The sequence below is a fragment of the Anolis sagrei genome, chromosome 2 (genome assembly GCF_037176765.1).
Source record: "Anolis sagrei isolate rAnoSag1 chromosome 2, rAnoSag1.mat, whole genome shotgun sequence".
Taxonomy (NCBI): Eukaryota; Metazoa; Chordata; class Lepidosauria; order Squamata; family Dactyloidae; genus Anolis; species Anolis sagrei.
The window spans coordinates 1,979,675-2,006,100 of record NC_090022.1 but is presented as its reverse complement, the minus strand read 5'-3'; the positions used below and the strand labels follow the sequence as shown (position 1 = coordinate 2,006,100).

The 26,426-nt window shown below is 48.2% G+C and overlaps 2 protein-coding genes across 3 annotated transcripts in view; one reads left to right on the top strand and one right to left on the bottom strand.

The window, feature by feature from the left end:
• The window catches only part of PFDN6 (prefoldin subunit 6), a 10,379-nt gene extending 4,756 nt beyond the window's left edge, over positions 1 to 5,623 (top strand). Inside the window, exons 3-5 of one of the 2 annotated variants that reach the window (XM_067464988.1) lie at positions 1,479 to 1,549; positions 2,082 to 2,206; positions 5,403 to 5,623. In XM_067464988.1, coding sequence (XP_067321089.1) covers positions 1,479 to 1,549; positions 2,082 to 2,206; positions 5,403 to 5,535 — 329 coding nt within the window. In that variant the 3' untranslated portion in view covers positions 5,536 to 5,623. Of the gene's footprint in view, positions 1 to 1,478; positions 1,550 to 2,081; positions 2,207 to 5,106; positions 5,234 to 5,402 lie in introns of those variants that run through there. The other variant, XM_067464989.1, reaches the window with a different exon arrangement.
• Positions 5,624 to 10,440: 4,817 nt separating this feature from the next.
• RGL2 (ral guanine nucleotide dissociation stimulator like 2) overlaps positions 10,441 to 26,426 on the bottom strand; it is a 41,910-nt gene continuing 25,924 nt past the window's right edge. Inside the window, 11 exon segments of the mRNA XM_067464873.1 lie at positions 10,441 to 11,203; positions 15,314 to 15,428; positions 15,868 to 16,113; positions 17,433 to 17,556; positions 17,715 to 17,807; positions 19,762 to 19,883; positions 20,012 to 20,044; positions 20,211 to 20,285; positions 20,454 to 20,549; positions 22,020 to 22,104; positions 23,801 to 23,904. Coding sequence (XP_067320974.1) covers positions 10,968 to 11,203; positions 15,314 to 15,428; positions 15,868 to 16,113; positions 17,433 to 17,556; positions 17,715 to 17,807; positions 19,762 to 19,883; positions 20,012 to 20,044; positions 20,211 to 20,285; positions 20,454 to 20,549; positions 22,020 to 22,104; positions 23,801 to 23,904 — 1,329 coding nt within the window. The 3' untranslated portion in view covers positions 10,441 to 10,967.

Sequence of the window (26,426 nt, the reverse complement as noted above, 5' to 3'; positions counted from 1 at the left end):
GGGGGAGGCCTTGGCCTAGGACAGAGACATGAGGAATCCCAGAAACCACATAGTTGGGAGGGACCCCAAGGGCCACCCAGCCCCAACCCCTTCTGCCAGGCAGGGAAATGCAATCCTAAACTCTCCCCACAGATGGCCATCTAGCCTGTGACTAAATCCTCCACCAAATTCAGAGGGAGAGAGTTCCCCTGCCGAACTATTTATTTATTTATTTATTATTTTATTTATGCCATTTATATGCCGCCCTTCTCACCCCAAAGGCTTACAAGATATATATCCATACAATATATTATATTATTAGCATATCACAATATCAGTATTATACATTACTATATTGTACTATACCATTATATTGTAATATTATTAGTAATATTACATGTAATATAAAATATGTAATTATAATATTGTATTATTATTATTAGTATTATTATATTGTATTGCAGTATAATGTTATAAATATTATATGAATATACAATATATTATATTAAATTATTAGCATAGCACAATATAATAATAATAATAATAATAATAATAATAATAATAATCCTTTATTTATACCCCGCTAATATCTCCCAAAGGACTCGGTGCAGCTTACAAGTGGCCGAGTATTATACATTATACAGTATTATACGTTACTATATTGTACTATATCATTATATTATAATATTATTAATGATATTACATGTAATATAAAATATAATATAAAATATGTAATTATAATACTGTATTATTATTATTATATTGTATTATATTATAATGTTATAAATATTATATGAATATACAATATATTATATTATTAGCATAGCACAATATCAGTATTATACATTACTATATTGTACTATACCATTATATTGTAATATTAGTAATATTACATGTAATATAAAATATGTAATTATAATATTGTATTATTATTAGTATTATATTGTATTACATTATAATGTTATAAATATTATATGAATATACAATATATTATATTATTAGCATAGCACAGGAGACAAGATGGGACTGTCCTCCTGGCCCCTTCTCTCTTCGCAGCAGGAACAACTCTTCTTGCCCTCTGGAAAATCCATTGGCAGCTTTGAGAAAGAAAAACTGGAGCGTATGATTAGAAGAGGCCTGGGAAAACTTGGGGCCTCCTTTCGGGTGTCTTGGACTGCAACTCCCAACATTCCTCACAGCCTCAGGCCTCTCCCTTTCCTCCCTCAGCCGCTTTAGCAGGAAAGGAAAAGGAAGGGCCCTGAGTCTACGAGGAATGCTGGGAGTTGCAGTCCAAACCATTTGGAGGGAGGGCCCTGGATTAGAATAATAGATGTGGGTATCTCTCTCGGGAAAGGCAGGGTGATGCCGTGGGGTGGGCTGAGCAGCCATTGGGGTCCCTTCCAGCCAGGGTCCCATGGAGCGGGGCTTTGGGTTCTCCCAAGGGCTCTGTGTGGGGCCCCCGACCCATTTCCTTGGGCCTCCCTCCCTCTCCCCTTCAGATATCAGCAAGTGCATGTCGTCCCGGCAGAAGCTGGAGGCCCAGCTGACGGAGAACAACATTGTGCAGGAGGTGAGTCTGGGGTCTCCGGGGCCTCTTTGCGGAAGCCGTTCTGTCTTGTGATGGTCCTGGGGGTGGGGGTGGGAGCCCCACAACAGCGTCCCTTTCCAACATCATGATCATGAAGTGTTACACCTAGCGGTGTACAAGGGGTGGAACCTAAGTGCGTGGGCCTCTGCAAAGAGGTGGGTACTCCCTTGGTGCCCAAAGGATCCCAACGCCCATAGGTCTGAGCAGAAGGAAAGAAGGAATCCCGCAGCTGCAGAGCAGCCCTCTCCCACAATGAGTGGGGCACGGAGGAGAGCAGCTTTTACTCTTCCTTTGTGTTGTTGTTATTGTTGTCATTGTGTGCCTTCACATTGTTTTCTCTGACGTCTCACGCCTCCAAGGGCTTCCTTCCGGGGGTCTCCTTGGCCAGGTTTCCTCTGCCTTCCTGTGGGGCTGGGAGAGTGGGGCCTCCTCCCTCCCCTGGGGACACTCCTCCGCCCGAAGCCTGGCCTCTGGGTCCCAGTCCAAGGCCCAAGCCTGACCCCCACTTCTCTAGGAGCTGGGCTTCCTGGACGCCTCCAACGCCGTCTTCAAGCTGATTGGGCCCGTCTTGGTGAAGCAGGACATGGAGGAGGCCAAGGCCACGGTCGGGAAGAGGCTGGAGTACATTGCCGGGGAGATGTGAGTGGGCCTGGGTGTGGGGGGTGGAGGGAGGGAGGGGCCCTTGCAGCAGGAGGCACAGCCCATCCCCTTGGGCCCTGGTCCAGCCCCAGCCTCCCTCTGGGCCCCGATCCACTCAGGGAGGGAGGGAGGGAGTTCTCCAGGGTGGCCTGCTCAGCCATCACTCCCTTCCACTCAAGGAGAGTCCTCCTGAGGCAAAGAGGGGGCAGCCCCACTCTCTGGACACTCCAGCGCCTCCATGACACTCTTGTAAGACTGTAGGATCTATATAGCAATATTAAATAACCACTCACAAGTCGTTTCTGCTTTGAAACTGATATATTGCTTGTGTCTCTGCAGCAAAGAAAGACACTACTGTATTTCCCCCCCCCCCCACCACCACTTCCTTTGATACCCCTTTCCTGCCCATCTCCCCCTCTTCTCAGTTTCCTTATTAGAATTTGTTGCTTCACAAGTTCCCATACAAGGTTTCCGGCACCCTCTCCTGGCTTCAGAATGTCACAGAGAGAGAATTGATTCAGTCAGGATGTCACGGAGGGGATTAGTGATGTCTTCATGCCGTCAGAAATGGACTCCTGACAACTCTGCAGTGAGGCCTAGGGTCCAAAGGGTCAAGAGACGAGGAAAGACCTCTCTGGCCACTCGTCTCCCTCAGTTGGAAGGGACCCCAAAGAACATCCAGTCCAACCCCCCCCCCCCCCCCGACAGATGGCCACCCAGTGTGTGCTGAAAGGCCTCCAGAGGAGGAGACTCCCCCGGACTCCCAGGCTGTCCATTCCCCACTAGACTTGGAAGGGACCCCCAAGGGACATCCAATCCATCCCCTTCCAGACAGGCGGGAAAAGCACAACCCAATCCCTCCCAATAGATGGCCCTATCCAGCCACTGCTTCAGAACCTCTAGAGGAGGAAGGAGACCCCAGCAGACTCCCAGGAAGCAGCAGATTCCACGGCTGAACAGCTCTTGCCTTCAGGATGTCCTCCTTCGTGTTGAGGTGGGACCTCTTTCCCTGCCTCTTGAACCCACGGCTCCCTCATGTCCCGGTCTCCTCCAGAGCAGCACAAGAGCAGCCTGGCCCTTCCTCCTTCCAGATGCTTCAGCCTGGCTCTCCTCAGGGACCTTCTCTCAGCCTCCTCTTCCCCAAGCTGAGCAGACCCAGCTCCCTAGGGTGGTCCTCAAAGGGGTTCGTGGCTCCAGGCCTTGGACTGTGTGGCCCCCCTTCCTCCCTCCCTCGTTCGGACCCCATCCGTCCTGTCAATATCCATACCTTGAATGGATCCAGGGCTGTTATTCCAGGTGAGAAGGCCTGACCAAAGCAGAGGAAGAGAGTGGGACTGTGGGAAACCTCATTCAAGAAGGAGATGGTCAAGTAGGGAAGGGAAGGAGCACAAAGTGGCCCAAGGACCAGAAGGCAAGAATCCCTTTGAGGAGCACCTTGGGGGGAGCTCTGCCTGTTTGGCTTGGAGGAAGGGAAGAGGGGGCACCACATATTGCTGTGTTTACGCACTTGAAGGAAGATTCAATGTCTGTAGGTGAACAGAATGCAGCGTATGAGCTTCTGGTAGGAAACGGGAGGGAATCTACCCAGGGTGATGTTCTGGTCCAGATTCTGAAGGCACAAAGCTTGCTTTTCTTGTTGCGGGTCACGTACGACCTCATATGCCCCGTACGTACCTCAGATGAAAGAGTCGATGGACAAAAGGCAAAGTGGCCTCACTTTGGGAGAAGGGCCCGCAATGCTGACTCTGGGTCTCTCTGTGCCAGGGAGAAGTCTCACGGTGCTCCCTTCTCAATTAAAGGAGAGTAAGATGTGCAAAAGACCTCTGGGAAGAAGGAGGAGGAGGAGGAGGAGGAGGATCTAGGGAAGTCATGCTCCCCGTTCTCTATTCCGCTTTGGTTAGACCACTTTACCTGGAATATTGTGTCCAATTCTGGGCACCGCAATTCAAGAGAGAGATTGACAAGCTGGAGTGTGTCCAGAGGAGGGCGACTAAAATGATCAAGGGTCTGGAGAACAAGCCCTATGAGGAGTGGCTTAAGGAGCTGGGCATGTTTAGCCTGAAGAAGAGAAGGATGAGAGGAGATAGTCATGTATAAATATGTGAGAGGAAGCCACAGGGAGGAGGAGGGAGCAAGCTTGTTTTCTGCTTCCCTGGAGACTAGGACGCAATGGGACAATGGCTTCAAACTACAAGAGAGGAGATTCCATCTGAACATGAGGAAGAACTTCCTGAATGTGAGAGCCGTTCAGCAGTGGAACTCTCTGCCCCGGAGTGTGGTGAAGGCTGCTTCTTTGGAAGCTTTTATACAGAGGCTGGATGGCCATCTGTCAGGGGTGATTGGAATGCAATATTCCTGCTTCTTGGCAGAATGGGGTTGGACTGGATGATGGCCCATGAGGTCTCTTCCAACTCTAGGATTCCATGATTCTATGTCTGTGAGAGCTGTTCAGCAGTGGAACTCTCTGCCCCGGAGGGTGGTGGAGGCTCCTTCTTTGGAAGCTTTGAAACAGAGGCTGGATGGCCATCTGTCAGGGGTGATTTGAATGCAATATTCCTGCTTCTTGGCAGAATGGGGTTGGACTGGATAATGGCCCAGGAGGTCTCCTCCAACTCTTTGATTCTATGAGGAGAAAGGGACACCTCTCCACGGAGGCAGGAAGCGGAGACACCTTGAGCAAGATGGGTGCAAACAAGGCTATAGGAAGGCACCCCACTGGCCTCCCTCCATCCCTGTACACAGTATTGTTTGACATCTCTGTGAAATTGAACAGTACAACATGTCTATATACTTGTTTGTTGAATTCCATTATTGTTTACTCCATATATAAGTGGTATTTTTGTTGTATGTCCCTCCATCCCTCACCATCCCGTATCCACAAACGTTGAGGCCCCTTCCAGCTACTTAGAGGAGGGAGAAGAAGGCCTGTTTCCTGTTGCTCCAGAGAGTGGGACACGAGGGAGGGAGCCGTGGTTTGAAGACCCAGGAAAGAGAGACTCTGCCTCCGTGTAGTAGGAAGGCCTTCCTGGCACTCTGAGCTGTCCCTGGGAGTCAGACAGGATGGCCCTCTGTTAGGAGGGCTTGGGTTGTGTTCTCCTGAAGGGGGTGGGCTGTGTGGTCCTAGGGGTCCCCACTGGAGGAAGGCACCCACGCCTCCCCTCCAGCGGACTCCCTCCCTCCTTCCTTCTTTTTTCAGCAAGCGCTATGAGTCCCAGATGGGGGATCTGGAGAGGAAGTCGGAGCATCAGCGGGAATTGCTGGGGAGGCTGCAGCAGGACTTCCAGAAGGCCCAGGCCCCCGCCGGAAAGGCAGCCGCCCTCAAGGCATGAAGGAGGGAGGGAGGAGAGGAAGGGGGGCCCAGCACCTGGATCAGGTTTGGCCCCTCTGGTCACAATAAAACAAAGTCACATTTCTGTCCCTCCCTCGCTCTCTGCTTTGTGTTGCCTTTGCCTTGCATGTCCAAAGGAAGGGCCGGGGCATCTCAGGAGGGTTTGCAGAATCCTTGCTCTCACTCGCGGAGCAGCCACTGCTAGAGTATAGCATGAGCTCAGTAAAGACACAGGAGGCTCAGGGAAGGTTTTTGTAAAAGGTAGAAACTGGCTTTTATTTATTGTCTAAGGCTTTCATGGCCGGAATCACTGGGTTCTTGTGGGTTTTTTCGGGCTATATGTCCATGTTCTAGAGGCGTTCTCTCCTGACGTTTCACCTGCATCTATGGCAAGCGTCCTCAGAGGTAGTGAGGTCTCTTGGAATTAGAACAATGGGTTTATATATCTGTGGAAAGACCAGGGTGGGACAAAGGACTCTTGTCTGCTGGAGCTAGGTGTGAATGTTTCAACTGACCACCTTGATTAGCATATAATGGCCTGACAGTGCCTAGAGCAATCTTTTGTTGAGAGGTGATTAGTTGTCCCCGATTGTTTTCCCTCTGCTGTTTTGCTGTTTTAATTTTAGAGTTTTTCAATACTGGTAGCCAGATTTTGTTCATTTTCATGGTTTCCTCCTTTCTGTTGAAATTGTCCACATGCTTCTTGTGGATTTCAGTGGCTTCTCTGTCTGACATGGTGGTGGTGAGAGTGGTCCAGCATTTCTGTGTTCTCAAATACTATACTGTGTCCAGGCTGGTTCCTCAGGTGCTCTGCTATGGCTGACTTCTCTGGTTGAAGGAGTCTGCAGTGCCTTCCATGTTCCTTGATTCGTGTTTGAACCAACCTGGACACAGCATATTATTGGAGAACACAGAAATGCTGGACCACTCTCACAACCACCATGTCAGGCGACACAGAGAAGCCATTGAAGTACACAAGAAGCATGTGGACAATTTCAACAGAAAGGAGGAAACCATGAAAATGAACACAATCTGTCTACCATTATTGAAAAACTCTAAAATTACAATAGCAAAACAGCAGAGGGAAAACTATCAGGGACATCTAATCACCTCTCAACAAAAGATTGCTCCAGGCACTGTCAGGCCATTATATGCTAATTAAGGTGGTCAGTTGAAACATTCAACAGACAAGAGTTCTTTGTCCCACCCTGGTCATTCCACAGATATATGAACCCTTTTTCCTAGTTCCAACAGACCTCACAACCTCTGGGGATGCTTGCCATAGATGCAGGCGAAACGTCAGGCGACAATGCCTCTAGAACATGCCCATATAGCCCAAAAAAACCTACAACAACCCCCTGGCTTTTATTGTTGCAGGCAGTGCATCTCGGATAAAAGAGGAGAGACACCAAAAGGGAAGTTACCCATCTTGGTTGGGAGTGTCCCTAAGATCCAAGTGCGGAGGCTTCTCCTCTCCCAACTAGGCCAAGTCCCAAAACCCCTTTGAAATGGTCACAAGCCATTGGGGAAACAAAGGCACGCACCGGAGAGGTGGTCCAGGGCGATTCCCTTGGCGCCCTTGTGTAGGACTTTCTCCTGGAACACTGGATTCATTGCCTATTTCTCCTCTTTTTGTGCCTGCCTCCCTTTTTCTTTGGAGCCAGCCAACCAGGCAACCCATCCCACCCTCTTGATGTAATTAATGGATTGAATGAGCATGCTGAACTCCACCAACGATGGAATTGAGCCAAACTTGGCACAAAGAACGCCCACAACCAGCAGAAAAAACTGGAAGGGTTTGGGGGGCATTGATCTTGAGTTTGGGAGTTATAGTCCACCTACATCCAGAGAGCACTGGGGACTCAAGCAATGATGGTTGTAGAGCACACTTGACAGGAATACTCGATATGCTGAAATGTGAACACCGGTGGAGTTTGGGGAAAAATAGACCTTGACATTTGACAGTTGAAGTTGCTGGGATTTATAGTTCAACTACAATACAAGACCATTTGGAACCCCACCAATGATGGAATTGAACCAAACTTGGCACACAAAACTCCCACAACCAGCAGAAAATACTGGATTTGGTGGGCATTGACCTTGAGTTTTGGAGTTGTAGTTCACCTACATCCAGAAAGCACCGTGGACTCTAACAATGATGGATCTAGAGCAGTGGTTCTCAACCTGTGGGTCCCCAGATGTTTTGGCCTCCAACTCCCAGAAATCCTAACAGCTGGTAAACTGGATGGGATTTCTGGGAATTGTAGGCCAAAACACCTGGGGACCCACAGGTTGAGAACCACTGATCTAGACCAAACTTGGCAGAAATACTCAATATGCTGAAATGTGAACACTGGTGGAGTTTGGGGGGGGGGGGGATAGACCTTGACATTTGGGAGTTGTAGTTACTGGGATTTATAGTTCAACTACAATCAAAGAGCATCCTGAACCCCACCAATGATAGAATTGGGCCAAACATCCTACACAGGACCCCCATGACCAACAAAATTCTGGAGGGATTTGGGATGAATTGACAATGATTTAGGGGAGATGTAGTTCACCTACATTTGGAGAGCATTGTGATCCCAAACAACAATGGATCTGGACCAAATTAGGCACAGTTTTGGTGGGGAGGGTTAATCTGTTTCAAAAAGGAAGAGAAGGACAGGTGGAGAGATCTTCAGCCTTCTCTGCCAAAGGGATTCCGAAGACCATCATAAATAGGTGTTTTCTGGTGGTCTTCGGTGACCCCTCCGAAACCCCCCTTGTGACCCCACCAGGGGTCCCGACCCCCAGGTTGAGAAACCTTGCTTTAAAAGAATGAAGGTAAACTTAAAGAAATTGATGAGGCTCCAGCAGGTCTGAGCTGAATGATGGAGGTGATCTAAGTGACCAAACCATGGATGACCAAACGCTCTGCAAAAGAGGACCTCTTCCTGATCACCTCTGTGATGTGCCAGATCTGCAGGGGAGCCACGTCTGCCCACCCGCCTCTCTTTTCCCAGCAGCATTAGGCCTGAAAGAAGTAGGGATGGTGAGTATGAATGGTGAATGTATCTGGGTGAGTGAGGTCCTACCAAGCCATGGACTGAACTCCGGTTTCCTCATAGGTTCCTCTATCTCTAATGTTGGGGAGGGGGATTTGTGTTAGGGAAGAAAGTGGGGATACACATCCAAGAAAAAAGGAAACAGGAGAATGTTGGAGCATGCAAGGAGTGTGTGTGCATCAACTGTAAAATAAGATGCATGAAGTAGATTGGTTGGGGAGCAGGCTGAGCCTGGGACTTTTGGATACTGTTACATTTTTGTTCAGGCTTGAGCTATGCACATGCTCAGAGAGACAGTTTGAAGAGAGTAGCAGAGAGAGTTTGGAGTGTGCTTTGCTTCTGAGATGCTGAAAGGAGTTTCTCCACATGGACAAAAGGAAGACAAGTTTAAATCTCTCATAAAAGGACATGGCGTGAGTCAATGCAACTGATCACACTGCATATATGATGCTCTGAACTACTTGTTCTTTGGGTTGTTGTAGGTTTTTTCGGGCTATATGGCCATGGTTTAGAGGCATTCTCTCCTGACGTTTCGCCTGCATCTATGACAAGCATCCTCAGAGGTGGTGAGGTCTGTTGGAACTGGGGAATAGGGTTTATATATCTGTGGAATGACCTGGGTGGGAAAAAGGACTCTTGTCTGCTGGAGCCAGGTGTGAATGTTTCAACCTTGATTAGCATGTAATGGCCTGACTGTGCCTGGAGCAAACTTTTGTTGAGAGGTGATCAGATGTCCTTGTTCGTATCCTCTCTGTTGTGTTGTTGTAAACGCAGTGCCCAAACACAAATCAAGGAACATGAAAGGCGCTGCAGACTCCTTCAACTAGAGAAATCAGCCATAGCAGAGCACCTGATGAACCAACCTGGACACAGCATTTTATTTGAGAACACAGAAATGCTGGACCACTCTCACAACCACCATGTCAGACTACACAGAGAAGCCATTGAAATACACAAGAAGCATGTGGACAATTTCAACAGAAAGGAAGAGACTATGAAAATGAACAAAATCTGCCTACCAGCATTAAAAACTCTAAAATTACAACAGCACAACAACAGAGAGGAAACAAACAAGGACATCTAATCACCTCTCAACAAAAGATTGCTCCAGGCACTGCCGGGCCATCAAATGCTAATCAAGGTGGTCAGTAGAAACATTCACATCTAGCTCCAGCAGACAAGAGTCCTTTGTCCCACCCTGGTCATTCCACAGATATATAAACCCTTTTTCCTAGCTCCAACAGACCTCACTACCTCTGAGGATGCTTGCCATAGATGCAGGCAAAACGTCAGGAGAGAATGCCTCTAGAACATGGCCATATAGCCCAAAAAAAACCTACAACAACCCAGTGATTCCGGCCATGAAAGCCTTTGACAATACTTGTTCTTTATTGTTCACCTGCATGGTGTATTTTCTTTCTCTGGCAAGGCAGTGTGTGGGCTAATCAAACATGAACTACTTGTGCAGCCACAGCTCCTTTCAGGGTTGCCTGCAGTTGCGAGTGCCCTCTATATGTTCTCAGAGGCTCTCTTAGCCCTGCAGCAAGAGTTTATGCTACCTATTGGGCCAGAAAGCAAGAGAACTATTAGTTTCCTATCAATTGGGTTCAGTATGTTCCACATTCCATGATTTTTTTTCCAAAAGGAGGTAGCCACAGAATGCCCTCCTCCATTCCCTTGGTCCTGGGGCTCGACCAGTTGGCTTCCCAATCTTTGTCCCTCTGAATTTAGTAGCTCCCAAACAGTGTCTTTGGACTCCCAGTCCCATAATCCCCGATCATTGGGCCAAGCTGGGTGGGTCTCCTGGGAGTTGGGAACCCAACAACCTGGCAGACCCTCATGGACTTGACGCCTTTCCCTGCCCTCGTAAGTAGTGTCTTTTATTTAATTACAAAAAATAGTGTGTAATTGCACCAAGGAGCAAAGAAAAGCTGAGGCTGAGTTTGGCGTAAGGACTTTGGCTGAGACTCCCTGAGAAAAGGCTCCCATCCTCTTCCGATCCAGTTTTGGTATTGCATTAGCTTCAAAGGCAAAAAGGATGGCTGCTCATGATCGCTCTGGCTTTGCAAAAAGAAATGCCCACGCTTAAAGATTGTGCGCAAGGTGGACGCCTCCGTAAACAACTGCGACGGCGCTTCCCGTCAGCAGGAAGCAAGTGTCTTCATTCGGCCGGTACAGTGCAGACTGTCACTCCATTAAGGCACGGGGCCATGCAAAAGCAGAGAGGAAGTCAGTAGTGGCGCCGCAAACGGAATTTGAATGTCCCTGGCTCTGAATCCCAAATGCGCCTGGTTCCTCGATATTCCTCCAGCGTCGGCATAGTCCGCTTCTCCCTCGGCAGAGCCTGATTTTGCCCGTTAGAAGCGGGTCCCAGCTTCCAGTTGGGTCAGAAGAGTGCCCTGGCAATCTTGCGCCCGGTGGCCTTGATCTTTGGGAAGGTGGCGCTGATTTCCATGCGCCTGGGGGTGGGGCTCCTGGGGGGCGGAGGAGGGGGAGGCGGCAGCGGCGGCACAGGAGGCGGCGGGAGAGCCTTGTCTTGCGCCCCTTTCGCCCGGAGCATGAAGTCCTGGCAGGTGCCGTTCATGGCGTAGAAGACGTTGGCCGTCGGAGGGAAGGCCAGCTCTGCAGGAAGAGAAGGGAAAGGACAAAGCGTAAACAAAGGGCGGGAGCTGGCATGGAAAGACTCCCTGGGACAGGGATAGGGGAGTCTCACAAGCTGGGCATGAGTGTGTCAGGAGTGCGATGCGGCAGCTTAAAAGGCCAAAGCACTTATTTATTTGTATTGTCGAAGGCTTTCATGGCTGGAATCACTAGGTTCTTGTCACCTTCATTAGCATTTGAAGGCCTGCCTGAGCCTGGGAAAATCTGTTGCTGGGAGGTGTTAATCTGTGCCTGGTTTTTTCCTCTCTGTTGTTTAGCTGTTATAATTTTAGTTTTTTAACACCTCCCAGCAACAGATTTTCCCAGGCTCAGGCAGGCCTTCAAATGCTAATGAAGGTGATCAGCTAAACATTCACACCTAACTGCAGCAGGGAAGAGCTCCTTGCCCCACCCCAGCCATTCCACAGATATATAAACCCATTTTTCCTACTTCCAACAGACCTCACAACCTCTGAGGATGCTTGCCATAGATGCAGGCGAAACGTCAGGAGAAATGCCTCTAGAACATGGCTCTATAACCCGAAAAAACCCACAAGAACCTATTTATTTATTTATTTTATTACTTATTTAAAAGTTTTCTATACCGATCTTCTCACCTCCAGGAGGGACTCAGATCCGGTTCACAACATGTGTTCATATACAAAATACAAACCACACAAAGCATTATCATTACACGTTAAAAACATATTACAATACAACATTGTCATCATCACAATTACACAGCCAGGTCATCAAAAACATTCACAGTTACTCATTCTCCTTCCATGTGGACCAGAGTTGACTCAGTTGTCAAAGGCCGCATTCCATAGCCAAGTCTTTGTTAATTTCCTGAACGTCAGGAGGGAGGGAGCCGTTCTAATCTCCTGTGGGAGAGAGTTCCAAAGCCGGGGAGCCACCATCGAGAAGGCCCTGTCTCTCGTCCCCGCCAACCGTGGTTGGGACAGTGGTGGGATCGAGAGCAGCCCCCCCCCCCCCCCCCGGAAGATCTTAATAGCCTTGATGGTTCAAAGGGGAGAATCCGTTCGGACAGGTAAACAGGGCCAGAGTCGTTTAGGGCTTTGAAGGTCAAAACCAGCACTTTGAATTGTGCTCGGAAGCTAATCGGCAGCCAGTGGAGCTGGCGTAACAGCGGAGTGGTGTGCTCCCTGTACCCAGCACCCGTTAGAAATCTGGCTGCCGAGCATTGGACTAGCTGCAGCTTCCGGGCAGTCTTCAGAGGCAGCCCCACATAGAGAGCGTTGCAGTAATCTAAACGGGATGTAACCGAAGCGTGGACCACTGTGGCCAAGTCAGACTTCCCAAGGTACGGGCGCAGCTGGCGCACGAGTTTTAATTGTGCAAAAGCTCCCCTGACCACCGCCGAAACCTGGGGCTCCAGGCTCAGCGATGAATCTAGGAGAACTCCCAGACTGTGAACCGGCGTCTTCAGGGGGAGTGTAACCCCGTCTAACACAGGCTGTAACCCTATACCCTGTTCGACCTTTCGACTGACCAGGATTGTGTCCAGATCCAGGGAAGTCTAGGATGAAATCACGTCAGGGCAGATCACAATGCACACATACACGGCAAACATTCAATGCTGTTTTTAGACATACAGACAGAGGTATTTTGGCATTTCATCTTCGGCGCCTGGAGGTTATGCTCGAATCCGGCCACAGGGGGGTGGTGTTGCTTCATCCACTATGACGCCGAGTCATTTTTGATCATAGCATTTCCTCCTTGCTCTTTGATTGCCGGCATTTTTATGGTGTTGTAAAATACTTCCCCACTTTAAGCGGTCCCTAATTCCTCTACTCACAGAACTGCTTAGGTGGACAGTAAGCTAGGCTTGACAGTTGGGTGCTCAATCCGACCCAGGCTTCGAACTTACAAACCTTCCGGTCGGCAGTGATCTATCGCTGCTGGTGATTAGCTAGCTGTGCTACTGGTATGTTGTAAACCGCCTTGAGTCCCCGTCCCCCCCCCCCGGGGTGAGAAAGGATTAGGAGATTGCCACATTTGGCACCAATACCCGATACGTCCAAATTTGAATACTGGTGGGGCTGGAAGAATTGATTTTGTCATTTGGGAGTTGCAGTTGCTGCGATTTATAGTTCACCTACAATCAAAGAGCATTCTGAATTCAAACCAACAATGGAATTGAACCAAACTTGGCACACAGTACTCCCATGACCAACAGATAATACTGGAAGGCCTTGGAGGGCACTTGACCTTGAGTTTTGGAGTTGTAGTTCACCTATATCCAGAGAGCACTGAGGCTTCAAACAATATGGATCTGGACCAAACTTGGCATGAATACTCAATATGCCCAAATGCAAACACTGGTGGAGTTTGGGGAAAATAAGACTATGACATTTGGGAGTTGTAGTTGCTGGGATTTATAGTTCACCTACAATCGAAGAGTATTCTGAACTCCACCAACAATGGAATTGAACCAAACTTGGCACACAGTACTCCCATGACCAACAGATATTACTGGAAGGCCTTGGAGGGCACTTGACCTTGAGTTTTGGAGTTGTAGTTCACCTATATCCAGAGAGCACTGAGGCTTCAAACAATATGGATCTGGACCAAACTTTGCATGAATACTCAATATGCCCAAATGCAAACACTGGTGGAGTTTGGGGAAAATAGACTATGACATTTGGGAGTTGTCGTTGCTGGGATTTATAGTTCACCTACAATCAAAGAGCATTCTCAACTCAAACCAACAATGGAATTGAACCAAACTTGGTACACAGTACTCCCATGACCAACAAGTAATACTGGAAGGCCTTGGAAGGCACTTGACCTTGAGTTTTGGAGTTGTAGTTCACCTATATCCAGAGAGCACTGAGGCTTCAAACAATATTGATCTGGACCAAACTTTGCATGAATACTCAATATGCCCAAATCCAACACTGGTGGAGTTTGGGAAAAATAGACTATGACATTTGGGATGTTGTCGTTGCTGGGATTTACAGTTCGCCTACAATCAAAGAGCATTCTGAACTCCACCAACAATGGAATTGAACCAAACTTGGCACACAGTACTCCCATGACCAACAGAAAATACTGGAAGGCCTTGGAGGGCACTTGACCTTGGGTTTTGGAGTCGTAGTTCACCTATATCCAGAGATTTGGATCAAACTTGGCATGAATACTCAATATGCCCAAATGCAAACACTGATGGAGTTTGGGGAAAATAGACTGTGACATTTGGGAGTTGTCGTTGCTGGGATGTATAGTTCACCTACAATCAAAGAGTATTCTGAACTCCACCAACAATGGAATTGAACCAAACTTGGCACACAGAACTCCCATGACCAAGAGAAAATACTGGAAGGGTTTGGAGGGCATCAACCTTGAGTTTTAGAGTTGTAGTTCACCAACATCCAGAAAGCACTGTGGACTCAAACAATGATGGATCTGGACCAAGCTTGGCACAATTACTCAATATGCCCAGATGTGAACACTGGTGGAGTTTGGGGAAAATAGACCTTGACATTTGGGAGTTGTAGTTGCTGGGATTTATAGTTCATCTACAATCAATGAAAATTCTGAACCCCATCAACAGATTTGGGCCAAGCTCCGAGGCCGGATTTTACTGACATGGTCAACTGGGCCGTTGATGAGTCTCTGCAGCCCCCCCCCCCTCCTTGGGCCGTTCTCAGATTGGGCTACTGCCAAAGCCAATGGCAGACTGCTTTGGGTTGTTTACATCAATTCCCTCCAAGTGTCCTGAATTGGCTTTGGTTGATGCAAACGGAGTCCAGAGCGCCAAGGCGGCTCAAGCAAACGGCTTTGGCCTCTCCTGACCTTTCTGCGTGTCTGTTTCACGGGGCTGACTCTTGATCGGTCAAGCTATTTATGTTTCCTACCGGGCAGCTTCTCCTGCGTGCAGTGCATTCAGGACAGGATCAGGAGCCCTCTCCCCTCTTTCAGGGAAGTGCGGTCATTCTCACACAAAGCAAAAGGCCGGCATGTTCCAGCCCCCCAAACCCAGCACTGGCCCACCTGAAGAACCCCCTTGCCCTTAAGGGGCCAGGCAGGGGCCCCTTTCAACACCCCCGTAATCCCTCCAATACCCACCTTTTCCGCCCGGGAGGAGCTGCACCAGTTGGTACTGGGGGGCCAGGCCCCGGTCCTGGTTGTGCTTCTCCAGCGCCTTCGCAATCACAACTGGGGCCTTGTCTTGGCTGGTGACCTGCCGGAAGGAAGAAGAATTCGTTGGCCCCCGTTGTCAACATAGGGGAAGCCATAAGCCCAGGTACAGGGTGAAGTTATTTCATTCATTCAGGAAGAATCCTGGAGTCGGAAGGGACTCCTAAAGGACATCCAGTCCAACCTCCTTCTGCCAGGCAGGAAAAGCACCATCAAAGCAACCCTGACCGATGGCCATCCAGCCTCTGAAGGAAGGAGACTCCATCAGATCCCAGGCAGCAGCACATTATGCAGAGGCTGGATGGTCATCTATTGGGAGGGCTTTGACTGTGTCTCTCGGCCCGGTGGGAGTAGGTTGGACTGGATGGCCCTTGGAGTCCCTCCCAACTCTACGATTCTAACAATCCTGACTTCTGGTAAATTGGTGAGTGGGGTATATAAGTATGTTTTTCGCCCCCTGCACCCACCCCATTGCTGCTCACCAGGATGCTCTTGTAGAGGGTGCCGTCCTGCAGGGCCATGCTCACGCGGATGATGCGGCACTCGGAGGCGGAAGCGCTCCCCATTGCCTGTCCTGCAGGGTAGGCCGACCCACAGGAAGCGGAGCGGCGGTGGCCCTTGACGAAGGTCCCCCCTTGGGGCGGAGGAGGGGCCAGTCCCCCTGGGGAAGGTGGGGCAGTGCTGTCGGGGGCCGAGTCCAATGCGGAGACTGAGGGCCACTTGGTGTGCTGCGGGAGGAAAGAAGTGGTCAGCCAAGGAAGTGTTTGAAGAGGCCTCATAGGGTTGGAAGAGTCATCCAGTCCTGCCCCCTTCTGCCAGGCAGGAGGACACCATCAAAGGCATCCTGACTGGGTTCGAGTCCATGCTTGGCCATGGAAGGTCACTGCAGTGAGCCACACACTCCCAGCTCCAGAAAACCCCATGATAGATCCACCTTAGGGTCACCATAAGTCAGAAATGACTCAAGGGCCACACAACAACAAAGGTAGAAGGGGTGGACTCAGCCAAGGAAGCCATAGCTGCCCTGGCTTTGCAGTATTCCTGAGGGAGGATGGCTTGGAGGTCCCTCCTTCATGAGTTGCAAGACCTGAACTGGGCTGTGGATGATGGGGTATGACTTGGAGGTCTCCCATCCATAGGGTCTAAGATAAAGCCAACTTGAAGGCCCATCTGACCAAGAAAGCGGAGCATTGGGAGTTCAGCTTATATTTATATGACAGAATGAGACAAGACCTAAGCAGGGCTTATGGATGATGGGATGTGACCTGGAGGTCTACCACTCATAGGGTCACCATAAGATAAAGCCAACTTGAAGACCAATCCAACCAAGGAAGTCCAGCTTATATTTAGATAACAGAATGAGACAAGACCTAAGCAAGGCTTTGGATGATGGGATATGACTTAAAGGTCTACCACTCATAGGGTCAACATAAGATAAAGCCAACTTGAAGACCAATCCAACCAAAGAAGTCCAGCTTATATTTAGAGACCTAAGCAGGGCTGTGGATGATGGGGTGTGACTTGGAAGTCTCCCATTCATAGGGTCTCCATAAAGCCAACTTGAAGGCCCATCTGACCAAGAAAGCAGAGCATTGGGAGTTCAGCTTATATTTAGATGACAGAATGAGACAAGTCCTAAGCAGGGCTTATGGATGATGGGATGTGAACTGGAGGTCTACCACTCATAGGGTCACCATAAGATAAAGCCAACTTGAAGGCCCATCCAACCAAGAAAGTCTGGCTTATAGTTAGATAACAGAAGACAAGACCTAAGCAGGGCTGTGGTTGATAGGTGTCTTGGAGGTCTCCCATAAATAGGGTCTCCATAAGTCAAGATCAACTTCAAGGCCCATCATCCCAATGAAGCTCAGGATTATGGATTGGGCTCATATTTATATAACATATGGAGCCAAAGCCCTGGATTTGCAAGACCTGAGCATGGCAGCAGATGATGACTGGATGTGACTTCTTCTTCAAAGGTTTCCTGTAGTCAAAGTTAACTTGATGCCAGCTACGAACAACAACAACAACACCCCCCTCATTTCACCTGGTTGTGGCGTGTTTGTCCCCGGTCAGGCGACGTGGGAGGCAGAAGCAGGTCTGGAGGCGGGTTCGAGGAGCAGGACCGGTCCCAGGGGACGAGGGTGCTCATGCTGAGGGAGGTGAGGAGGCTGCACCCCCCAAGAGAGAGAGAGATAGATGGAGAAGGCCTGTCAAATGGGGGCACCCCCATAGCGCACCCCTCCATCCCTCCCAACGTTAGGACTCTCAAGAGAGGCCCACTGCACTCCTGTCACCCCATTGTGCCCAAGACCCATGTGCCTCTCACTCGGTGCAGTGGGTGATGACCAGGGTGGGCTTCCCGGCCTTGGCGGGGGTCCCTCCTTCCACCGGTGGCTCGATGGCGCAGGAGAGCTGGTAGCTGGGGATGCAAAGGGACAGGAAGTGGAGCGTCACCATTTGATGATGTCACCACCATCCTACAGGTCGGCCATCCTTTATCCGGGCTAGGAGTGGCTGGGGTTTGGGAAAATCTCCATATACATCATGAGACACATTGCGGACGGGACCCACCTCTCTAAACACGGAAGTCAGCTTTATCTATATACCATATTGACTCCAACGCACCATTGAATCAAATGTGCCACTCAATTTTCAAAACAATGAATCCAAAACACATATCTGTTGGTGAATGCAATGTGCAGCTGCAAAAAAATGTCACTCTTTGTACTTTGGCCCAAAAAGGGCTACAGATGCAGGCGAAACGTTAGGAGAGAATGCTGCTGGAACATGGCCATACAGCCCAAAAAACTCCCTGCAACTGTAAGTACCTATGTATCGCTCAGAAGTAACAACAAGAGGGAGGTACGTAAACAAAAAGGATCAGCTGCTGCCCTTTAGGTCTAGTGATGCTTATGTATGTACATGTGCATCACTCAGAAACAGCCACAAGAGGGCAGAATATAGAAAGGATCAGCTGCTGTCCTCTATGTATGCAGTGCTCAGATGCAACCACAAGAGGGCAGTGCATAGAAAGGATCAGCTGCTGCCTTCTCTGTTTCTATGTATGCAGTGCTCAGATGCAACCACAAGAGGGCAGTGTATAGAAAGGATCAGCTTCTGCCTTCTATGTTTCTATGTATACAGTGCTCATATGCAACCACAAGAGGGCAGTGTATAGAAAGGATCAGCTGCTGCCTTCTATGTTTCTATGTATGCAGTGCTCAGATACAACCACAAGAAAGAACTATATTGAAAGGATCAACTGCTGGCCTCTATGTTTCTATGTATGCAGTGCTTAGATGCAACAAGAGGTTAGTATATAGAAAGGATCAACTGCTGCCTTCTATGTTTTATGTATGCATGCTCATATGCAACCTCAAGAGGGCAGTATATAGAAAGGATCAGCTGCTGCCTTCTATGTTTTATGTATGCATGCTCACATGCAACCACAAGGGCAGTATATAGAAAGAATCAGCTGCTGCCTTCTATGTTTCTATGTATGCTTCGCTGAGAAGCAGCCACAAGAGGGCAGTATATAGAAATGATCAGCTACTGGCCTCTATGTATGCAGTGCTCAGATGCAACCACAAGAGGGCAGTATATAGAAAGGATCAGCTGCTGGCCTCCTATGTTTCAGTGTATGCATGCTCACATGCAACCACAAAAGGGCAGTATATAGAAAGGATCACCTGCTGCCTTCTATGTTTTATGTATGCATGCTCATATGCAACCACAAGAGGGCAGTATATAGAAAGGATCAGCTGCTGCCTTCTATGTTTCTATGTATGCATGTTTGGATGCAACCACAAGAGGGCAGTATATAGAAAGGATCAGCCACTGCGTTTTATGTTTCTATGTATGCATGCTCAGTTGCAACCACAAGAGGGCAGTATATAGAAAGGATCAGCTGCTGCCTTCTATGTTTCTATGTATACAGTACTCAGATGCAACCACAAGAAATAACTATATAGAAAGGATCAGCTGCTGGCCTCTGCGTTTCTATGTATGCAGTGCTCAGCTGCAACAAGAATTTAGTATATAGAAAGGATCAGCTGCTGCCTTCTATGTTTCTATGGATGCATGCTCAGATGCAACCACAAGAGGGCAGTAAATAGAAAGGATCAGCTGCTGCCTTCTATGTTTTATGTATGCATGCTCAGATGCAACCACAAGAGGGCAGTATTATAGAAAGGATCAGCTGCTGCCTTCTATGTTTCTATGTATGCAGTGCTCAGATGCAACCACAAGAGGGCAGTGTGTAGATAGAAAATAATTGCTAATATAAATATGGGTCAGAGAGGATTTGCTTTAATCCCAAATGCATTATTATTGTCGTGATCATCGTTGTTGTTGTTATTTTCCCTGCAACGTACCTTTGGGTCTCGCTGAGGCTGGGCAGGCGCTGGAACCATTTCTGGAGAGAAGGGTCCGGGCTCAGGGCGTAGTTACGGCAGTTGGCTTGCAGGAGACGCAGCTGGGTCATGATCTCAAACTCCTGGGAAAGGCATTTGGGGGAAAGAAGGGGGAAGGGGAGGAAGCCATTGACCCTTTTTGCAGGGACCCCACCCCCGGGGGCCCCAAAGGAGGATGAGTGGCTCCTCTTTCCCCCGCTTTTCCTTTTACCTTCCTGTGCTTCTCAAAGTTGATGTAGCCGTTCTAGAGCAGAAAAAGAGACGGGCTTAGTAGGAGGGAAGGACCCACAGAGGTTCTGAATCCTGACCTTAATTAATTCTGCAGTGTAGACACAGGACCAGACCACTTTGGAGTGGGGGTGCTGCCCGTCAATATGATGCCCCCCCCCACACCCTCCCTTTCTGCTCACCTTTAGGCGGTTCTTTGCGGCTGCGTCCAGCATCACCAGGTCCTTCAGGAATGTGCCCAGGTAAGGGACCACCCCCTGTGTGGTTTTTGGGGGAGGGAGGGAGGGAGGGAGAAAGAGGGAGGGGTCAGCAGAGGAGGAAGCCACATCCACCAAGTTCCCCCAGTATAGAATTCTAGGGTCTATAGCTCCCATTGTCCTTGGCCAGAAAGCCCCAAGGCCACCCCATGCTGTGTAGCGCTGTACCGTGGGGCGCTGCTCCAGGGACCGCCGGTGGTGATGGTGGTGATGGTGCCGCCGGAGGGTGGGCTCCATCCCGGGGGACCCTCGAGGGGGCCCTTCCTAGGAGAGAAGCACAGAGAGGAGGATTAGGCCCATAACTAAGGATTCGAACCTGTGTTATCGCCGTCATGTTTTTGAACTGCTAGGTTAGCAGAAGCTGGGGCTAACACCAGGAGCTCACACTGCTCCCTGGATTCGAACCTGTGACCTTTCAATCAGCAAGTTCGGCAGCTCAGCAGTTTAACTCACTGTGCCACCTGTTGACATTGCTGACCTGTTGAACTTTTGGTGAAAAACAATGTGTTTACATTATCAGAGTAATAAACTGAGGAAATGTTTACAAGGTTCCTTACGTTAAGAAGGAAGGCAACAATAGGCTCCTTGCATTTTCCCTATATAATAAATTTTATTGCATTTCTATTCATTTCATTAGAAAAAACCATCTCTACAATTCATATAATTACTTCTTCTTTCCCCTGTTTACATTATCAGAATAATAAGTTAATGTGGCATTGAATTATTGCCAATTTGGAGGCTGTTCTGAGTCCCCTGGACCTTAGGGAAGGCTGAGCGAAGGAAGATCGATGCTTTTGAGCTGTGGTGCTGGAGGAAAGTGCTGAGAGTGCCTTGGACTGCGAGAAGATCCAACCAGTCCATCCTCCAGGAAATAAAGCCCGACTGCTCACTGGAGGGAAGGAGACGAGAGACAAAGTGGAAGTCCTTTGGCCACATCATGAGGAGACAGCCAAGCCTAGAGAAGGGAATGATGCTGGGGAAAGGGGAAGGCAAAAGGAAGAGGGGCCGACCAAGGGCAAGATGGATGGATGGCATCCTTGAAGTGACTGGACTGACCTTGAGGGAGCTGAGGGTGGTAACGGCCGACAGGGAGCTCTGGCGTGGGCTGGTCCATGAGGTCATGAAGAGTCGGAGACGACTGAACGAATGAACAACAACTGAGTCCCCTTCGCGTTGAGACTGAGCAAGGAAAAAATACAGTAAATACTTAAATTGTGGTTGTTGTTATGTTTATGTATACCCTGCTTTTTCCCTCCACAAGGAGACTCAAAGCGGCTTTAGAATCATAAGGGAGGATTCAAACCCAGTCCTAGATTTGAACCCGGGTCTTCAGGGCCATAATCCAATACTCAGATGCCTGCTCCCCAACGTATTCCTATCGCAAGACGTCAGGACAGTGGGCAAAGGAAACCAAAGCAATTTAACAAAGGTTGCATCTACATTGTAGAATGCATGTTGTTGTTACTGGGCTTGGACTGCCCAAGCTCAATGCTATGGGATCCTGGGAGTCGCAGTTCAGCAAGGGCCAAGCATCCTTTGCTAAAGGACTCATGAAACTGCAACTCTCAGGGCCCCATGGCGTTGAGTCCATGCTGCACTCATTCCGCAGTGCAGATAGATGCACACAGATCCGGCCTGGATTCCTCCCCCAAGCAGAGGCTCCCTCTTTGGCCCGGTGGGACTCTCTGCCACAAGAGCCGAGGGCGACATGGCATTGAAGGGCTCTGCACAAACCTGGAAGAGGAGCCTCCGGCTTTGGCTGTAGTTGTCCTCCTCGGAGCAGACGGCGCTCAGCTCCTCATAGCAGCGGAGGCAGTCCCTGCAGAGGAAGGAAGGACAAAGAGAATGGATCCAATGTGTTATTATTGCTGTTGTTGTTGTTGTTGTTGTTGTTTGCTCAGTTTGCAGCAGTGGAAGCCAGCTGGGGACAAAGGGGGAGGGGCAAAGAGAAACTGAGACATTGCAAAAGTAGTGGTTTGAATGGAATTGTATGAAAAATGTATGGTTGGGCTCTATATAATCTAGAGAGGCCAGTCTAAGATGAGGCCTGGAAAACTACAAGAAGGGGGTGAAGAATTCATGGACTGTAATTAAAACTTGCTGAACTGTAAACATTGCTGACCTGTTGAACTTTTGGTGAAAAACAATGTGTTTACATTATCAGAGTAATAAGTTGAGGAAATGTTTACAAGGTTCCTTACGTTAAGAAGGAAAGTCAACACAGTCTTTCGGGCTGCAAAGGTTGACAGCAAACTAGACAAATGACCGGGAGCTTACTCCGACCCAGGCTGGTTTCAAACTCATAACTTCTTGGTCAGTAGTACTTTTAATGCAGCTGACTCCTAACCAGATGTGCCACAACTCTGTCTAACAATAATAATAATAATAATAATAATAATAATAATAATAATAATAATAGTCCAGTATTGTTGGAGTTCAGCCTGTGATTGTGTTTCAGGATCAGGCTGCTTTGGATGTGGGGAATGATGTTAATGAGGTTCAAGATGAGGTTCAAGATGGCAATGGTTTGGTCAGTGATATGGATGCAGAGAATGACCAGGAGATCCCTGTAGTTTCCCATGAGAATGTCCCTGAGGGGTATGAAGACGGTGACGAAAATAGCTCGGCACCTGCAGAAATTAGTGAGCAAGGAGAGAATGAGCCAAGAGATAGAGGAGAAGAGTTCAGTCAAAATAGGAGGGCTGTGCAAAGGCTTTGGCACTCTGCCAGGCTTCGACAGAAAACAATAACAAAGCCTGAACTAAAGAGAAACCAATTTCGGACCGCTAGTGACCTAGCTAACGAGGGGATAAAAGTCTCAAGTTTGGGATGTGTAGTCAGATGAAGCAATGTTTAGAATCAAGACAAGTTCTCATCCTTGTTTTATGGAAACCTTGCTTTGAAGTTTCATGCTAAGATATTTCTTGTTCATGGTTTTGGATTCCTGGATTTCATTATTGCTCACCCAAGCCTTGGATCAATGTATTCCTGTATTGTCGAAGGCTTTCATGGCTGGAATCACTGGGTTGTTGTAGGTTTTTTCGGACTATATGGCCATGTTCTAGAGATATTCTCTCCTGACGTTTCGCCTGCATCTATGGCAAGCATCCTCAGAGGTAGTGAGGTAGTGATGTGTGGATTTTGCTTTTATGAACGTTGCTGAACTCTACCTTGGACTAATTTGTTCCGGCTTATCTTCTTACCTAATTGGATTTACCTATTTCCTTAAAGTGCTTTTTACTTATCTTCAATAAAAAGATTGGTTTTTTTCCTATTCAACATGTGGTGTTTAAAGTCAGAGGATTATTCCTGTTCTGGAGTGCAACAAGTATAGATCAGGCATGGGCCAACTTCATCCCTCCAGGTGTTTTGGACTTCAACTTCCACAATTTGCAGCTCCTTTGTCAGGTTACCCAAAAGGCATGCAAGATTATCTCTGGGGTCGGGGGCTTCTGGGGCTGCGTTTAAAAGGGTGGGGGGCATGTCAAGGGGAAGGGGCGTGTGTGTGTTCCCACCTGGAGGTCTCCTCCCACGTCCTCTTGAGCCGATGGATGGGAGTCGAATGGAGAGCGGAGACCACGGCATAGAGAGAGGAGAAGTTCCGGAGGAGGAAGCACTCCTGAGGAGGAGGAAGAGGAAGGGAGGGAGGGTGAGGGTGAGGCTTAACACGTAAACATGAAAATAACAATGCTTGGCTTCCTAAACTGAGTACTTGAAATTGAGACAATCAGATCTTTCCTTTGAATCAGAAGCTCCCAGCTCTTTAAAGTACCTCATAAGTTTGCTCACACACTTGAATCCTAGTTCTGGAACAACTGAATTGCTTGCATGGTATTTTGATAATGTATTATTTACTATGGCTCCCTGGTGGCGCAGCGGATTAAACTGCTGAGATGCTGAACTTGCTGACTGAAAGGTCGATGGTTTGAATCCGGGGAGTGAGCTCCCACTGTTAGCCCCAGCTTCTGTCAACCTAGCAGTTCAAAAACATGCAAATATGAGACGAGAGACAGGGCCTTCTCGGTGGTGGCCCCTCGGCTGTGGAACGCCCTCCCTGTAGATATTAGATCGGCCACCTCCCTTTTAACATTCCGGAAAAAAAGTCAAGACGTGGCTTTTTGAACGAGCGTGTGTAAATGCAGAGTAACTGACATAGGAAAATGGAACGACTAGACAATGAGTCCGGACAATGTTTTTGACAAGGGGATACTATACATTTATATTTTATTGATTTGTTTAGTTTTTATTATATGTTATGTGTGTAATTGTATTTATGATATTGTAAGCATTGGATTTTACCCTGTAAACCGCCTTGAGTTGCCTACGGGCTGAGAAAGGCAATATACAAATAGATAATAGATCAATATTTCAACATCTACACAAATGCCCAGCCACTGCCAGAAGGGACAGAGAGTTTCATCTATGCTGATGATCGTGCCATTACTGCTCAAGCAGGGAGCTTTGAGATGGTAGAACAGAAGCTTTCCGAAGCTCTAGGTGCTCTTACTGCCTATTACAGGGAAAACCAGCTGATCCCCAACCCATCTAAAACACAGACATGTGCCTTTCATCTCAAGAACAGACAAGCATTCTGAGCTCTGAGGATCACCTGGGAAGGAATCCCACTGGAGCATTGCAGCGCACCCAAATACCTGGGAGTCACTCTGGACCGTGCTCTGACCTACAAGAAGCACTGCCTGAACATCAAGCAAAGAGTGGGTGCTAGAAACAATATCATACAAAAGCTGACTGGCACAACCTGGGGATCACAACCAGACACAGTGAAGACATCTGCCCTTGCGCTATGCTATTCTGCTGCTGAGTATGCATGCCCACTGTGGGACACATCTCACCACACTAAAACAGTGGATGTGGCTCTTAATGAGACATGCCACATTATCACAGGGTGCCTGTGTCCTACACCACTGGAGAAATTACACAGCTTAGCCGATATTGCACCACCTGACATCTGCTGGGAAGTAGCAGCCAATAGTGAAAGGACCAAGGCAGGGACCTCTCCAGCTCATCCCCTGTTTGGGTATCAGCCAGCACGTCAACGACCTAAATCTAGAAATAGTTTTCTAAGATCTACAGAGACACTCGCTGGAACACCTCAGCAAGTGAGAGTCCAAAAGTGGCAGGCTCAAACCTAGAACCTCAACCAATGGCTGATACCAAATGAGAGACTCCCCCCTGGGCACACAGAAAACTGGGCGACTTGGAAGGCGCTGAACAGACTGCGCTCTGGCACCACGAGATGCAGAGCCAACCTCAAGAAATGGGGCCACAAAGTGGAGTCCTCGACATGCGAGTGTGGAGAGGAGCAAACCACTGACCACCTGCGGCAATGCAACCCGAGCCCTGCCACATGCACAAGGGAGGACCTTCTTACAGCAACACCAGAAGCACTCCAAATGGCCAGATACTGGTCAAAGGACATTTAACCAACTACCAAACTCACAAGTTTTGTATTTTGTCTGTTTGCTTGCTTTGTTCTGTTAGAAATGTAATATAATGGACTGGTTGCTCTGACACGACAAATAAATAAACCCTGGCCAGATCCGACTAACTACCTGCTTGCTGACTGTGATTAAAAACTGCTACTAAGAATTGAAAAGTAAACTCTGATAAGATCTGTGACAATGGTTCTTTCAAGTTAAGGAAATGTTTGCAAAATTCCTTATATTAAGAAGGAAGTCAACACAAGCCTTGTGTATGTCAATACCAAGCAAGAAGAGTCAACATCTGGCCATGAAACTGAGATGGAGTCAGGACGGAAGACGTCTATAATTCATTTACAACTTTGGGATGACATCAGCGGAATATTCCTATAAAAGACTCAGTCTAATAATGCTCAAAGTGTGGCAGACCTGAGGAGTCTGTTCCCTCCGCCACGCTCTGCTCCTTGGGAAGGAGAGAGATAGCGTACCTAAGGAGAGTGACAGATATGCTATGGGATAGTTTACCTATGGAGAGCCATGTAATTGTAAATCCAATGTAGTTGCATAGAATCTGTATGTCAGTATGTCCAAATGTTTTTTCTGTAATCTGATCTACCCTCTCACACTGGAAATTGAAATAAAAAGAAACCATGCTTGAAAGTTATTCAAAGGTCATTCATGACAGTTGTACCCAGAAAAT